At 39.0% G+C, this 18,303-nt stretch overlaps 1 protein-coding gene across 2 annotated transcripts in view; it reads left to right on the top strand.

Annotated features, from left to right (window-relative positions):
- LOC136877464 (beta-lactamase-like protein 2 homolog) overlaps nt 1-17,032 on the top strand; it is a 48,496-nt gene extending 31,464 nt beyond the window's left edge. For both annotated transcript variants that reach the window (XM_067151522.2, XM_067151523.1), the window contains 2 exons: nt 9,750-9,878; nt 16,608-17,032. In XM_067151522.2, the coding sequence (XP_067007623.1) occupies nt 9,750-9,878; nt 16,608-16,742 (264 nt within the window). In that variant the 3' untranslated portion in view covers nt 16,743-17,032. The remainder of the gene's footprint in view (nt 1-9,749; nt 9,879-16,607) is intronic.
- Nucleotides 17,033-18,303: the final 1,271 nt, after the last annotated feature.

The following is an 18,303-nucleotide window of genomic DNA, read 5'->3' as shown; positions in this document are numbered from 1 at the left end:
CTACAACAACTGATGGTTAAGATATCAGGAGTAACTGTACTGTATGGTTTAAAAATTAATGTGGAAAAGACAAAATTTATGGTTATTAGTAAACATTAAATAATTGAAAAGGAGGTTCAACCTATTCAATACTTAAAAGAAAGAAATGTAGTAATTACATTCTTATTTAAATGGGACCGGTTTCGACCTTAGTCCAGGTCATCATCAGCTGTAAAAACATGTACAATGTTTATGAATATTGGAGGTCAGTTTCACACTCTGATAGGCACAAAGACACGACACCACATTCTGTCATGCACAAAGTCACAACACTATCAACTAATATACGAAGATCAAAAATAACTTGAAGTCGCAGACGAATAGATTTGTAGTAGAAAGCCGCCAGCTCCTGGTGATCAGGGCGGCACATTCAAGGTCATGCGCTGCGGTCGAACGCCAAAGTAGAGTGGAGAATGTTTTGAAGGTCCAGAATTTGTCACAGTTGCGGGAAGTTAAGTATGTATATAAAAATATACGACACAAATCAGTATAATTGAATGACAAATACTTATAGACATGATATAGGCTTTTTGGGCTTATGCCATCTCAAGAAAATAAGATGAAATTCTTTATGTTTTGCAAAGAACTTTGCTCTATGTCTTCAGAAAAAATCTTGACTGTTCACGAGGAAGACTTCTCCAAGAATGAAAGTTTGAATTTAGACGTTACTAATAGAAGTGTCAGTGGTATGTTCATTTGTCACCAGATGGCTCACCATACGCAGTACAGCGCTAGCATTTGAAGCGGAAGCTGACGGTAGCATCAGAATCAGTTGGAGTGGGGGGTCACGTAACAATTGTATGGTATATACATTATGAAAATATGACACTGACACAAGCGTGGAATGAAACATATAGTGATGAGGAACATGAAAAACACTGAAACAAGATAACAATAGTGAGGGGACAGGGAAGGGAACTACCTACATAAATCCTTAATGGCTGGCAACCACGTGTTAACTGATATATTAATTACTATATTAACCTAATGGTATTGAATAGGTGGACCTTTCTCTACCCTTTGATAGGGACACTGGCTATCAATTAATACATGGTTGCCAGCCATTAAGGATTTACCTAGGTAGTTCCCTTTCCTGTCCCTTCACTATTGTTATCTCGTTATGGTGTTTTCCAAATATGTATGTTCCTCATCAGCAGATGTCTCATTCCATGCTTCTGTCAGTATTATATTTTCATAATGTGTGTATACCTGTTATGTGACCCCCTCTCAGACTGATTCTGATTGTGCCATCAGCTTCCGCTTCGAATGCTAGCATTGTACCGTGTATGTTCAGCCATCTGGTGAAGAATGAACGTACCACTTACACTTCTATTATTAACATCTAAATTCAAAGTTTCATTACCGAGCTCGATAGCTGCAGTCGCTTAAGTGCGGCCAGTATCCAGTAATCGGGAGATAGTGGGTTCGAGCCCCCCTGTCGGCAGCCCCGAAGATGGTTTTCCATGGTTTCCCATTTTGACACCAGGCAAATGCCGGGGCTGTACCTTAATTAAGGCCACGGCTGCTTCCTTCCACTTCCTAGACCTTATCTATCCCATCGTCGCCATAAGACTTATCTGTGTCGGTGCGACGTTAAGCAAAATAGCAAACTTTCATTCTTGGAGAAGTCTTCCTCGTGAACAGTCAAAATTTTCTTCTGTAGACACAGAGCAAAATTTTCTTTGAAACGTAAAGAATTTTGCCTTATTTTCTTGACACGGCATAAGTCATGGCAACTATTCTTTTCTCGCAAACAGGAGACAACACAGAAAATCTAAGATATGCATTTGGAAATATAGGGCATGTATTTATGCATAGTGTCTGAAGATAAATTCTGACTTCAGGAGATTCTCGTAGGAAAGTGACAGAACACAGGCCATTGGTAAATATTTTATTATGGTACAGACAGCAGATACACAAGACTACGTACATAGGACAGGTATCCACTGGTTACAGACCTTTGAAATAATCACCCAAGGTTTCCACTGTGCGTTGCCAGCGGTGGGGCAGGAGCTGAATACCATTCGCTGCATGTGTATCGCTAACGTGTGACACCTCTCTCCAAAATGCTGTTACGATGTCCTCTTTGTTAGCAAACCGTTGTCCACGTAATGGCTTCTCAACTTTGGGGATTAGATCATAGTCACATGGATTCAGATCAGGCGAATAAGGCGGGTGTGGAGAAACTCCCATCCCCACCATTGTAAGCGACGCTGAAGGATGGCTGCTGTGTGAGCTGTTGCGTTATCTTGTAGAATTATGGCGTTGTCCAAAAGATCGGGACGTTTGGTTCGCACTGCACGGCACAATTGGTACAACAAAAAGGAATTGAAATAAACTGCATTGACAGTGTGCCCCTCACGCACTGGATGACACACAAGAACACCTTGAACATCGTATGCCAGGATTACCATAAACTTATTGGGCGACTGATTTTGTTGAACCTTGTGTCTCCATGGTGACCCCTGACGATACCTTTCACTTGACTGTCTCTTCAGTTCAGGTTCATTAGCACGTGCCCATGTTTCATCGACTGCAATAATGCGATTCAACATGGCTTGTTCTTCTTGCTGAAACCTCTCCAGATTGATGCGACATGTTTTGTAACGAGTCCACTTCTGTACCTCAGTTAAGTGACGTTGCACCCACTTTGCACAAAGTTTATGCATCTGTAGTGTACCGGTTACGACCTGTACATAAGTATTTTTTGAGCATAAGTTATGTTTATTTACCACGCGTAATGTTCCGAGCGCGCCTGGTTTGTTTACCAGCAGCGAGGACCAGCTAGCGAGTGTATGACGACTGTGAGCTGTGACGTAGCCACAGGGGCTAGCTAGACCGCCCGCTCGTCTCAACACGTGTTACCAGCCTTGACTGGTATTTTCTGGATTCCACGTCACTTGTTCTAGAGAGTTCGATGGAGAAAATTTTGAAATTTCTATAATAATGATGCTAGCGAATCGAGCGATATGTCATCTTGTTTGGGATCACCTAAACGTCCCAATGCTCGAGTTTCAAGCAAATCCATCGAGGGATTCGGGAGATATTCAATCAAACCATATTATGACGTAGACATCCCGGATTGAATAAAAGGAGGACCTACTGTAGCCTATTCACAGTGTCTCAGCTGAGTAGTCAGCGGGGACACTCTTGCTGCTACTATCATCGTGGAACTCTGTCATTATACAAGTGTGGGAAGACGATTCTTCCAAGTGCTATAAGTGGACTCATAAGACTTCGAGTGTTGTAGAAAATTTTCTAAGTCTTCGTAAATGAACTTAGAATATTTACAAGTGTTAATTAAATGGACTTGTATTATTTACGTGCCTTTGAGACTGAAATTTTTCTAAGTGTTTGGACTTGTATTATTTACGTGTCTTCGAAGCTGGAATTTTCTAAGTGTTCACTAAATGGACTTGTATCATTTACGCGTCTTCGAAGCTGGAATTTTTCTAAGTGTTCACTGAATGGACTTGTATTATTTTCATGTGTTCGAGACCAGAACTTTTCTACGTGATCATTGAATGGACTTGTATTATTTACGAGTATTCGAGATTGGAATTTTTCTAAGTGTTCGTGAAATGGACTTGTATTATTTACGTGGAATATTTGCGACTGTTGAGGATCTCATCCTTCTAATAGACAGCGATTGATTAACATTGCTAGTGATGAACTTTAACTTTCCAACGGCTCTAAACAAAGTTAGGATTTCACTTGCATTTACTCAAAGACTTGTACATTTGCCAGTGTTGGTTTAAAAGACTTATAAATTTCGTCAGTGAATTTATTTATGTGGAAGGACTTGTGTTTCCGTCAGTGGTTACTCAAAGACTTTATGAATTTCACCAGTGATTAACTTTAAATATATTCAAACTTCCAAGTGAATGGACTTGTGTTTTCATTCGAGTTTAGGCAAAGACTTGCACCTTCGCCAGTAATGAACTTTGAGTTTAACTATAATTTCACAAGAAGGGACTTGTATTTTTCGTTGCCAAAAGTTATTCAGGGAAGGGGATTTTCCTAGTGATGAACTCTAAAATTATTAATACCACTCATATTGTTTTAGGAGTGTTGGAAGTCTTAATGTACAATTATCAAGAACTCTGCTTATAAGTTGATCATCCAAGGTTTTCATGGACTCAGTGCTACTAGTGACCTTGGGAACATCAATCCTCTCAGTCTCATTGCCTCATCGCCTGGATCACCGGGGTTCGACCCGGGCCTCAGAGTTCGAGACATCTCTACTTGCCGTCAATCCAGACAGTCCAGCTGCCTCTGTCTGGAGTATCTGGAGTCCCTGGAATCCCTGGAGTCTTCTGGAACGTGCTTCAACCAGCTTGGCTTGGTGAGCTGGAGAACCCGAGCCATACTATTGGAATACGAGGAAGACAATCCATTTTTACTTAGAGGTGATGTGCCAATTCATGACTTATTTGAATAAACTCTTGTGCAATCAGAGTCAAAGTTTTCGGGACCTACCTCCTGTACCGAGCCCTAGCTACAATTAATCCAGTTTTTCACCCTGAGAACTATAGTCATGCTACTTTAACATTTAATCTGAGAGTCGGGCTCTTTTACCGGTACAGTAGGTCCTTGTATAAAATGCGCCTATTGTTGCCGTTGGTATTGCTGTATGTTATTGCAATTCCGCTAGAGTCCAGTGCCTGTCCTCATGTAAACCCTGATCGATCACCATTATCTGTACATCTTTGTCCATGGACACTGGACGGCCTGGGCGAGGCAAATTGGCAGTTGATATTCTACCCCATTTGAACGTCTCCACACACCTCGCCACTGTTCTATAGGGCATGGCATGCACACCTAATGCTTCCTGCAGCTCTGCTTGGCATCGGCGTGCATTTCTGCCGTGGAGAGCTGCTATTTTAATATACGATTGTTGCTCCTTCTTGTTGACTTCCATTTTGTGACGCTCTCACTCACACACTGAACTTGGGAACTTGCTTAGACCCACACTGTTGTTTACATACACCATCTAGTGGCATCATACGCTAGTACATACCGTATGTTTCCAAATGCATATCTTAGATTTTCCATGTTATTTCCTGTTCACTAGAAAAAAAATAGTTGCCATGACTTATGACTCGACCTACATATCATGTCTATATACAGTATTTTAATTCCCATGTTAAATGATTTTCACCTTTAAGTGCCTCCCTCGTTTCTTAAGAGAGAATAATTTATTTTGATTTGCTGTATAGCAGAGTTAGTTAGGCATTTGCCTTCTTAGTATAAGGTAGCACAGTCAAATCTCAGCACTCTGTTGACATTTGAGAATGCTTAAAAGCGAGGAACTGGAGTCGGGTGATTTTTTTGTCATGCTTGTGTCTGTTGAAGTAATAGCAATTGAAGGAATATAAATTATCAATACTTCACTGACATTTTCAAAAGGAGAGAGCAGTCAGTGATGAGGAGTAAGTTGTATGAGAAAAAGTGTGGTTTCAAACCACAGAAGGGCTATCAGGATGAGATTTTCAGCATAAGCAAATCAAAGCCAAGCCATGAAAGCCCTTGGAAGAGTGGAAGGTGAAAGCTTCCACTATTCATAAGCTCGACACTAAGGAATAGAGTAGTTAGCTCTATGCCTGGTTGCGACTGCCCTGAGAAATTAATGTGAAACTCATTTTTGGTATGGGCTGAGTGAACCTGGGGGCCATGTGCACCTCTAGAAGTGGAAATCTCATTTCTTAAATATTTCAACTTCGTGAGATGGAATGGAACCCACGCCCTTCCACGTGCTGAGGACACTTTTACTGCCTTGGATAGGGAATCCCTATATTTTTAGCATGCATCAGGTAATTGAAAAATGCTATGAGAGGAACAGTCACATTATTGGATTTCTTCCCTAGTTTTAGTTCTTGAAATACTAATTTTCATATCATACTCATACATATTTTCAAACTCCAAGATATTACATTGCAGGCTTTAGTCCTTGAAATGCTAATTTTCATATCATACTCATTGTACCTCTTTCTAAACTCCAAGACATTACATTGCAGGCTTTCAGCAGAGTCTAACGTTCAGACCATTGTCAGAGCTGTGTCCAAATAGGGAGAGGATATTGAGATTGGTTTGTTACTTCTAAGGAGTGCAACAAGGCAGTACATTGTCGCCACTGCTATTCATCTGTGTAATGGACAAAATCATAAGGAGGGTGAAACAACAGTGTGTTGATACTGATTTCAAGGCATCGGCGTTCGCAGATGATGTTGTGGTTTGGGGTTGTACAAAGGATGAAGTACAGCAGAAACTAGATGCCTGGAACAACCAATTTAAGGAGTTTGGCCTAAAAATTAGCCATATGAAGTATGAATATTATGCTGGATAGAAGAAGGTAGCAGAAGTTGATCAGTTCCAATATCTTGGCAGCATTGTAACTCAAGATGGCCGTTGCTCAGATGAAATTACCAACAGGATTCAGAAAGGAGCTCATTTGTACCATCAAGTCAGGAACCTCCTCTGGGACAACTAAATTCCTTTAATATCTAAGAAAACTTTGTATCAGGCCTACTTTGTACCAATAACAACATATGGTCTGGAAACTTGCACTATCAACAGAAGGGATAATAGAAGACTCCAGGCTGCAGAAATGAAATTTCTGAGGTCAGTGCTGCAGAAAATGAGACGAGATAAGCTCCAGAATGAAAAGGCCTGCGAAGACATCCAGATGAAACCACTCAACGAAGAGGATGGACCTGAAGAGGGTAGTACGAAAATGGTTTGACAAAGATCTGGAGGGAAAGTGACCTAGGGGCAGACCAAGGACATGATGGATCTCCCAAATAAAATATGATCTGCAAGGAGGAGGAATGGAATTGTGTAAAGTTGAAGAAGTGTTCTTACATAGACATAAGTGGAGAGCGCTCCTGCACCACACCTGGGAAACTAGAGACGGTTAAATGATGATGATGATGTAAGATATGTGTATGTATGTTTAGTCATCAGCCCGAAGGCTGGTTGGATCCTCAACAGTTCCACCATGAGCTGTCATAGATGGTCTAGGCATCACTGAAGAGGCATACTAGGGAAATGAGGAGTGAGGTAGTTTCCCGTAACTTTCTTCACCGAGCCAGAAGTTGTTATTACATATCAGTCTGCCAAGCCCACTGAAATTCATGCACCATCGACCCTATGAGCAACAGTTTCACACCATTCATAGCAGGGACTGGCTGCGTAAGGAATGGCATTTCTAGCATCGCTCATACCTCAGTCACTTTCATATTGTCAAAGCCAAGAATAAGACAGAGACAGATCTATGAAAGTAACAAAATTGCTCTAGCCCATACCAGAAGACTTCGTGCAGTGTAAACACTAGGTCCTGCCAGCAAAGGCATATGTAAGATACAGAGAGGGCATATGAGAGATTACCAAGAGAAGAGATGTTTACTGTACTGAGAGATTATGGGTAGATTATTGCTGGCAATCAAAGGCATTTATGTCGACATTGGGGCCTCATTGAGAATTGTTGATAGCATGAGTTCTTGGTTCAAAGTAATTACTGGGGTTAGACAAGGCTGTACAATTTTTTTTTTTTTTTTTCTTTTGTTGTTCATAGTATTCATGGATCATTTGCTGAATGTTATAAAATGGCTGTGAGGAATTCGGTTAGATAGAAATCTAGTAAGCATTGTGGCCTATGCCGATGACTTGGTCTGAATGCCAGACTCTGCTGAAAGCCTGGAATGTAATGTCTTGGAGTTTAAAAAGAGGTACAGTGAATATGATAGAAAAATTAGCATTTCAAGGACTAAAGCCTGCAATGTAATATTGTATCTTGGAGTGTGAAAAGATGTATGAGTATGATATGAAAATTAGTATTTCAAGAACTAAAGCTAGAGAAGAAACCCGAGATGATTGAATGTCAGGTTGAGTAAATAAAACTAATGTGTGTGCTTGCAGTTGTGGTCAGTGGTATTCCTAGGAAGAAAGTCAGCTCTCTAACAAACCGATCTTTACATTGGTCTGTTTTCAAGCTGACTTGTTGTACGGGTGTGAAAGCTGGATGGACTAAGGATATCTTATTCATAAGTTGAAAGTAACAAACATAATAGTAACAAGAATGATTGTTGGTACAGATAGGTGGGAACAATGGCGGGAGGGTACACGGAATGAGAAGATCAAGGCTAAGTTGGGAATGAACTCGACAGATGAAGCTGTATGCATAAGCTGGCTTTGATGATGGGTTTATGTGAGGTGTATGGTGGAGAATAGGTTACCTGGAAGGGTCAGCGAAATAGGAGACCATGATGATGATGATGATGATGATGAGACTTGGTTTTTAATGATTCGGTGATGAGAGCCATGGAACTAAACGAGGTGAAGAGCTAGTTCTAAATTTTGTGTAGGTGCTTAATTATTTCATAGAGGCTTGCAGACTGAATACTGAAAATCATAACTATGATGAAAATGTATGTACATTAGGTAAAAGTTTATACTCTTCTATTACGTTCCTTTCCTCACTAGAAGGAGACATGATAGCCAAGTGACATAATCATTGTTTTCTCACCAAGGTGGCTGCAGTTAAAATCCTAGTCAGTGCGTATGAGAGTTTCAGACAATATCAACAGTCATGTAATTTTTTTTTTCTCTCTGGAAACTTCCATGTTTAAGATTGTATAACCTTCATAGATAAATTTTTATTGCTTGTTGATGTGGTTTTCCATTTGTGGCACCAGCATTAAATATTCAACTGCTGCATCCTATAGACAAATATTGCTGACATGTGTGAAATTTGTATCACGCATAGCGGAGGTGGGGAAGTTTTCTTCATGAATACAAGTTGCCATTTTTTATTGCCATTGTCCCAGAGATGCAGTCTGCTTGGTATGTTGCTGTACCCAATGTTTACCGGAACTTGCTTTATTAATTCAGCAATTACAAAACCACCACATACTGGTTTTCAAAAACACTGTCCTCATGTTTTCAACATGCTGTTTCATCAGGTGAATGTTTTACCTTTTACAGCCATGACTTCACATATCAGTGTAGATTAAACATATGCACTGATGGTCCAATGCTGCTTTTGAAAACTCTGCTTGATTTTGCCATCAACAATCAATCTTTTTTGTGTTGATCTCAGTCATGCTATCTGGTGTTGAGATGGGAATTGTCAGAACAATCTTGATTAAAGGCATCAGCTCCACTGGAATCTTGTAGGTCTGTATATGCTTTTTTTTTTCTTAAGCATTTACAGTAAAATGTGGAAAAACTTACAAAGGCTAATAAGAGTCTCATTTCCACAGCAGCAGTTAACCAAAGTAGAAGTGAAAAGCCAATTACTTTTGATGTTAACTTTATGAGTACAAGTCTATTTACCTGTTTGATTACCATTGCCCCAGAGATGCAGAAATGTGGCTGTTTATTTTGCTTTATTCTGAGTGGAACTGATTGAACACATGTTCCACAGGACTGCTATTTATATTAATAGTATCCACAAGGCTCCTCTAAAATTGCTTACTGGACTTTAAACTCTTTTATAGTGAACTGTAAAACACACAATAATATTCCTAGATGAAAAGATTTCAGAACAGTGTTCTGGTGTGTTTTGGACCAACTAAAGCACGCCTATATCCTGGCACTTGATTGGGATCAGTTCAACTAGAGTACTTTTCTTTGTTATTCTTATTTTGTGGACCAGAAAAATTTATATAAAAATACATGTATTTGTTGTTTACTACATTATTTTCTTACAGGATCCTCTACCAAAGATTCAGTATTACATTGATCACAGAAATCAGCGTGAAAAGCAGATCCTTGAAGTGCTTTATGGTGATCCCCAAAAATCATTCAGTGAAATGGATATTGTGAAGATAATCTACAAGGTAAGTCAAAATAGTTACTAACAGTGAATACAGTAATAATAATAATAATAATAATAATAATAATAATAATAATAATAATAATAATAATAATAATTGACCTGGGAGGAGTCTTTATGACTCTGACGAATGGGAGTGAAATGTGTTGTTGGCAGTTATCTGCAACATGAAAATATTTGATTCAGCAAGAGAATCCAGCTGGCCTCTTTCACTCCAACTCCAGTACATAACCTTCAAGAGCTGCCCCTGCTAATCCAAGCAACCCAGTGGAAGGTTGGGTAACCAATCCCAGTGGGAAGCTGGGTTGGTGAATCGATTAGTACTGGGGGCATCAAGGCTTACAACCTTGATAGGTAACAAGTCATCCGTTACCTTTGGGTGACCAAACCCTACACACTTGTGTGATAGACTATGTTCAACACAGATTTGTTCAAGTAAAGACTTAATAAAGATAGAACACCAGGTGGCAACTAATCCACCCCTGCTCATGACGGGGTATGTAGATTGTCGGATCCTGGGGAAACTTGCACTTTCATGTGACCCAGTTGGGACTAAAAGAAACCATAAAAGGAACATCAAATTATCTGCGATGAATATAAACCCCTTGATCAAAACTGGAAAACTTAAACACACTCTTGAAGTCTTGAACGACGGTTCCGGATGACCACTGCCATGTGCGGTGGAGTTCGATCATTTTGAAACCATATCCTGCAGTGGTCAAGGAGTGGCACATGTTCCAACAACAGTGGTAGTTCATCCTAGAGAAACTACAGATAGTGTTCTCCTATCAGCTGGCTCTAAAAGAAATGGGGATCAAATAGGTGATTACCGAGCTCGATAGCTGCAGTTGCTTAAGTGCGGCCAGTATCCAGTAATCGGGAGATAGTGGGTTCGAGCCCCACTGTCGGCAGCCCTGAAGATGGTTTTCCGTGGTTTCCCATTTTCACACCAGGCAAATGCTGGTGCTGTACCTTAATTAAGGCCACGGCCGCTTCCTTCCCACTCCTAGCCCTTCCTTGTCCCATCGTCGCCATAAGACCTATCTGTGTCGGTGCGACGTAAAGCAACTAGCAAAAAGCAAATAAGTGACCACCCACAATGCTACACCATATGTTAATGCCCCACTGTACCTGAAAAGCTACCTGTTATAACCAATGGGGATTATCCACACTCCAGTAGTGTTTTAATGTTGTCAATCTTATGTTAATTTTAAGGACACTTTCTCTAAAGCATTACTTTGTCAATTTATGTATTTTTCTTCTAAACAGTGTTATGTGGCTGAAGATGTTGATAATATACGAAACATGTACCACTTTTATCCATTAAATTGCCTTAGGCAATCATTGTATCGACTAGGTGGAAAATAAATAAATACTTGGTTGTGAATCTATTGAAGTGCGATACGGACCATGAAGCTAATTTTATGTAACTCACCAAGAGGGCGAGACGAATTTGTGATCCATAAAATATCCAGGTGGAGATGGGTACACACTCAGTCACGTTCAAGGGTAATGGTTACAGCGATTTGCAGATTCATAGAGCCCTGCATCTCAGAGAAACGACCAAGCAAATCTCACAGAAGGAAGAAGTGAAGGGAACTGCCTACCTGCTTTACATTCACAACACCACAGATCAAATTGCTAAGGTCCTCCACAAACACAATATAAAAACCGTGTGTGTCACCATCACTAAAATTGCTCACAGTCTGGGTAAAACTAAGGATAAATTGTCCCCACTTTTACATCCTGGGGTATACAAAATTCCCTGCACTTGTGGTAAGGTATACATTGGCCGAACATGTCGGTCCATTGGTATTCGTATCGTCTCAACCAGCCAGACAAATCAGCAATAGCTGAGCATGATCTATCATCTGGTCATGATGTCATGTTCCAAGATGCTCGAGCTCTTACCCACACTATACACTACAGGTCCAGCATTATACGGGAAGCTGTGGAAATACATAGAAATTGTAACAATTTCAACAGGGACACTGGCTATCAATTAAGTAATACCTGGTTGCCAGCCATTAATGATTTACACAGCTAGTTCCCTTGGCTATCCCTTCACTGTTGTTATTTCGTTTCAGTGTTTCCCAAGTTCGTACGTTTCTCATCGCCAGATGTTTCATTCCAGGCTTGTGACAATGTCATACCTTCGTATGTGAGTACACATGTTATGTGAACCTCTCAGACTGATTCTGATGGTTCCGTCAGCTAGTGCTGTACCACATCCGGGGGCCATCTGGTGACAAATGAATTTCCACTTCTTTTACGTCTAAATTCAAACACCTCATTGTTTGAGAAGCCTTTCTTGTGGACAATTGAGATTTTCTTCTGATGACGCAGAGCAAAGTTCTCTGCGAAACGTAAAGAATTTCACCTTATTTTCTTGACACAGCGTAAGCCCCAGAAGCCTATATCATGTCTATAAATATGATGTAGCCAACTGGTTGCCTTTGCCACATCCCAGGCAATTGGTAAAAAACAGTCTTGTGTGGGATTCAAACCACCGTACCCTCGAGCACTGTCCACCATCACATCTCCAATTGCACCCCTGCCAAGTGAGCTATTGTAAGGCTTGACATTGCAGCAGACAGTTCCCATCCTATACAATACCTGTTTCTGGTCTGTACATTAACCTCCTGTTGTAAGGCACATGTTCTTCATACCTGTGCTTCTTTTATGGTTCTTTCGGGGTATCCGTAATGAATTAATAGTGGCGTTGCTGATTCCTGTTGTCTTCTAGCCTGTAACCACACATCTCGTTATATTACCCCGGATTAGGAAGAGGGACCAATGTATTTCAGTAAACGCAGAGGATTGCATAAAACTAGGTTGCAAGGGGCGGGTGGATAGTTATTGTTGTTTAAAGAGGTCAAACAACAGGAAATTCAGCCTCTCTTGACACTGATCGTAAAAAGAGTTCTGAGCACTTGAAAAATGACAGAATCTACTAAAGGAAGAGAAGTATCATGAAAAACAAAAATAATGGAAGAAAGAATACTTGAGCCTCAGAAACCTTATACTGCTAGTTCAGAAGAGGACAAGAGCTGATCAAGCAAGAGTTGGTAGGATGGTAAAAGAGAGGAGCCTGATGTAAGCAAGTGAACATAATGTCAGGGGTCTATTCCATGAACGAACTTTGCAACTTTTCAGTTCAGATTTTGTTCCACCATCACTTTTCAGATTTAGCTTGCAAAGTGAAAAGTTAGGAATCTTTTCACTTTTCAAGCCTGTTATGTTCATCCATTGGTACAGAAATGCAAAGTGCAAAGAAATAAAGTGAAAAGTTTTCATAAATCTTGCAAAGAGACGATTCCCCTTTCATCTGTTAATTAACAAGTATGTACACTACTTTCTTGGCGTAGAATTTGGTTTAGTGATATAAACACGTTATGACGAGAGCTTTTGTTAGCATCAAGTGAAGACAGTGATGAAAAATCCAATAACGTACAAAGACAGGATTAATTTTCATAACCTCACTTCGGCGGACTTTCGCGAGTGATATCGTATTACCACAACACAGGCCGACTATATTCTTGAAATGATCGGTCATTTATTGAAACATGAAAAAAAAATTCCTTTCCGTAAAAGAACAAATTCTTATATGCTTACATTGGTTAGTAAATGGTGCCCAGCTGCACGGTGTAGCAGCAACGCATGGGACATCAAAATCAATTATTTGCAGAACTGTTAGCAAAGTCGTGGATGTTATAGTAAATGTAATATTTCCTAACAGTACGTTGGCCCGATAATCCACATAATATAGCGACGGGATTTCTCATGAAGGGTGAATTTCCTTCTGTGTGTGGATGTGTTGACGGTACTCTCATTAACATTGATGTTTGTCATCATTTGAGAGGTTATTTTTAAAGTTGCCAAAAAGGATGTCATGTTTCACCTTGACAACTTCGATCACAGCCAGCTTCTTGTAATAACCTTTCTTTCCCATGATAAAATACTTTAACGGTACCACAATTATACCGTCAAGTTTGCCGCGAAAAGTAGAGCATTAAAAATCATTTGCTCATGGAATAAACTCGATTGGATCACTCATTTGCAAAGACTTTTCACTTTGCGAAAAAATTGAAAAGTACAACCTAGATCATGGTGGAACAGAAAGACTTTGCACTTTGCAAGAATTGAAAAGTGACAAGTGCAAAGTTGAAAAGTTGCAAAGTTCTTTCGTGGAACAGGCCCCAGATTAGCTGGAATCACGTGATTGTCAGTCTGCTTCTCACAAGTCTGGAACTCCTGAAAATACGTAATTGCTTTAACGATTAAACAAAGAATAAAATGCCACATTATTCAGCACTTGTCGTTTCATGTCCTTGCATAACTTCCATCGTTTACTCTCATTTTCATATTTATGTGGCTGTACTTCATGAGATACAATCAAACGTCGATATCTCAAATAACCTCAGGAGCTAAATTTTGTTTTGACTTATCAAAATTTGAGATATAGAGAATTTCTCTTTTTGAGCACGAATGGTACATAATGGAATCATACGTATTTACAGGCTGGTACTTCATACAGGATTATACAGCCATATTGATTTCCCGTTTCCAGTTTACTTATGTCTACTTACTTATTTTACTTTAAAACATCAAACAATTAAACCCACAAGACAAATTTGTTGTCGACAAGCACTCGGTTATAGTGATAGGAAAATTTCAACTCCTTTTACCAAAGTTTGCATCATATAAAAAGTAAAAAACACGCAACTGTCTTAATATAGAACTGTATAATTCATCAAGTGTTCGTAAATAGAGCATCAAGGTTGTACCAGTGACACTTCATGCTATCTTTCTAGAGATCATGACCAATATACACATTATTCAATAGAATAGATCTGATGTATTCGAGAACATTCCAAATGAACTTTCAGAAATAATTTTAGGCCTAAAACTTTATAACTCTAATCTGATGCAAGTTTATTAACAAACTTGTTTTTGATATTATTGTATATGTTCTATCAAATAATGTTCTTTAGCAGCTGAAGATGGCATCTAACAGAGCCCAAAACCAGTACTACTAAATATATTTGTAATGTAAATACATCAGAAATAAATCGAGTATTGATCAGGTGTCATGTTTCATCTGCTGCTGGTTGAATCTTGTTTTTATGTCTGAGTATTGTAGATAGTGTGCTGAGAGGAATTCCAGCTCAGCTGCAATATCTTTCTTGTATTTTTGACCTTTCTCCACTTGTCACTCATATTTTTTCACTGAGACTTAAGACTCCGTGCTGGTGGTGATTGCTGTTTTAAGAGAACATACAACTGGGCAACTGTCCTCTATTAACTCTAATCAGAGGGGAAAATGGAAGAGGCCCGACACTTTGAGATATTAAGGTGTTGGCAAAAGAAAGTGAAAATGAAAGACTCCCTGGGCCTCAAAAACCCAATACTATCAGGGTTGGAAAAGAACAAGAGTTGACCAAAGGAGGTCAGATGAAAAATATGAAAGTGAGGAGCTTGGCACAAGTCAGTGGAAGCAGTGCCAGGACTCGGCTCAGGGTTTCTCCATGGACTGTAAGCAAACACTGAATGACTAGTCAAGATGTTGCAGGTTTTCCTGATACTGATATAATGCAAGAGGATGACCCATAGAGCCAACTTTCAGCTGCCTATGGTCTGTGCACCAGAGGTGGATAGATAAGCTGCCATGTAAACGTATAGATGCCAGCCAGGAAGATGTACTGTTGCAAGTTTAAGAACAGTAACCTGAAAACCATAAATGCTGCATTGCACAGGTAATGCTGTACCGAATTTGAGTTACAGAATATTTTCTGCTTCTAAGGAGGAAACTTTTGCTTTGAGAAAAAGAGAGTTTCCTGTAATCAGATTTTGGGTAATAAAGAATAAATACATCTGAAGAATAGGATAAACACCCAGGAAATTGAAGTTACTGCAAGATGCTGAAAATTTGAGTAATGGAAGTTCCAGATATCGAGGCTCGGCTATACAATCAGCGCTGTTGTCTGTGAAATTTGAATTCCACACAGATGGATTAGAGTGGTGAGATAATTTAGCTGGTCACACAAATATGGGACTGTTGCTAATATTTAGTTATAAATACAATAATGTTAACAAAGAATGATAATTAACAAGTTGGTGCAGATGAAATGTCAGATTTGAAAGTCAAATTCAAACAAAATAAATTCTGTAACAAGCAATTTTTGTTAATTTTTTGTTGAATCTCTCTCTACCCAAAATGATCTGTTCTTTTCATCTCCCTTTCCTTGAATTTATTCAGCTTTCTCTTATTTCTGTATTTGCTATGTTAAGAATAAAGATACCTCAATATTGGCTTCTTTCAACAAATGTGTGCATCCACGTCCATTATGAAGCTAAGGCACTTCAGAGAAGTAGATCTGGAAGAGCAGGGATTGATAAAGAGGGAGGGCCCATCTTTGAAGATAACAGTGCTTGAAGATGTGGAATTTATCTTTGCCCTTTGGTGTTTTAATGTTTGTCCTTTTCCTTTTTTTCTCTTGCTCTTTTGCCCATACTAGCTTATTACGGTATTAAGCTGTAGTGTGCATCTCTTGTATGATGTATATTGTTTGTTCCCTGTCCATTACATAATATGGCATATATTTACAGTACTTTGTGTTACTGATACTCAGTTTGTTCTTTTATAGGTATAACCACTAACTTGAGCCCATCAGAATTTAAAAAAAAATCAATCAGTAAATTAATTAAGGAAATCAAACTGTTCTTATTTTAGGATACCCATGAAAGTCTCTATGCAGCAGCTGCATACAACGTGAGTCACCACCTTAGCAAACTCCAGAAGGAAAACAAGGTTGTGAAGAATGGAGAACAATGGCAAAGTGCAACCAAGCCTCAAGCTTCTCTGTAATCACGCTCTTGATTTTACTTGATATTTTGATATAAAATATTGTTTCTCAGCAAGTTAAAAATAAATTTAAAAAAATATATGAAATGTATACTTCATGGATTATAGCATTATGTTAATGCTGGAACATTTATATGGATTATTAGGTGTCTTATATTTAAGATTTTCTTTAGATTGTTTATTGGTTAATGATGAGAAATATCTTTATAAATACTGATCTTATAAATGGTTTTCTGAATAGATGTATATATTTTAAACTGCACAATTATATTTTAATAAACATTTTTGATCTTTCCCTGAGTCTTGTATTGATGAATTTAGTTTATTGGTTTTCATTCCTTTATAAAAATAAAAATCTTGGGTCCTCATCCCTTTATAAATATTCTTCTTATCAATGTACATATTTTAAACTGGTAATTTTAATAAACATTTCTAGTCTTTTAATTAGAAACAATTAGGTTCTTTCAAAGTGTTATTAATTGTGCCATTTTGTATAAATACCATGTTAGAGTTTTCTTGTTACCATATGGATCCTTATTTGGCAAAAAAAAATTAGTAATACCTAATAATTTGTTGAAATCTTGTCATTTTTAATTATTCTGTAAAATAATTTCATCATAATAAATTCTTATAGCTCTTGTTCTGTCAGGCAAGGTATAAGGAAGGTGCAAATGTAAGCATAGGACAGCTATCAGAGATACTGAAAGTGCTTCTAATCAAATTTCTTTGTAGCTCAGTTAATAAGGACTGTATTGATATGTCTGAGGGTCTAGGGTTTGAAATACTCTTTTAACATTTGTAAAATATTTTTAATATTAGCATGCTCTCCAGAGGACTTTGTATTCTCTGCCGTAACCTAAATGGGCAGGTTGGAAGCATGCAAGAAGGTTACAATGGTTTTGATACACAGAAGGATAACAGCTGGTGAATCCTTGAGTTTGCTGAAACTATGATCTCGTCATCAATAATATGTTTCAAAATATGTACCAGCCACCTCATCACATGGTGGTGATGAAGCGAGCCAGATAGACTTTCTTGTTCGGCAACACAACTTCACAGCTCTAAAAGATGTGAAGGTCGTGCTATCCAACTGCCTTGCCCTGCAACATCAGCCGCTCATCTCTGATACGAAGATCAGAAAGCCTTTGAACAAGGGTCACCATATGATCGCTATTGAGGAGTGGAATCTACAGGAGCAAATGGCAACTCTTGTCAACTGCATCCAATTCCCGTAGTTGTTCCAGGCTCTGTTGGTCTGATGATGCCTCATGGACAGCCCTCAGCAATTCCATTGTCAAGGCTACCAAGGCAACCCTGGGTTCAGTAAAGGTAGCGATAGAGAATAAACAAGCAAGTGCCAGAATTGAGTAACTTACTATGAAGATCTGTATGCAGAGCTGGACACTAAGGTAGGTAAAAGTGTATGTATCGCCTAGCAAAAGCACGGGATGAGGTGCCTGGTGTAGGTCTTTTAAGTTGACGCTGTTTAGGCAATCTGCGTGTCTATGAGGATGGGGCCCTACGTATGATGAATGAAGACGGCACACTCACCCGATCCCCTAGC

The sequence above is a fragment of the Anabrus simplex genome, chromosome 7, assembly GCF_040414725.1.
Source record: "Anabrus simplex isolate iqAnaSimp1 chromosome 7, ASM4041472v1, whole genome shotgun sequence".
In the NCBI taxonomy this organism is placed as follows: domain Eukaryota; kingdom Metazoa; phylum Arthropoda; class Insecta; order Orthoptera; family Tettigoniidae; genus Anabrus; species Anabrus simplex.
Note: the sequence above shows the minus strand (reverse complement) of the source record. Positions and strands in the feature narration are given on the sequence as shown.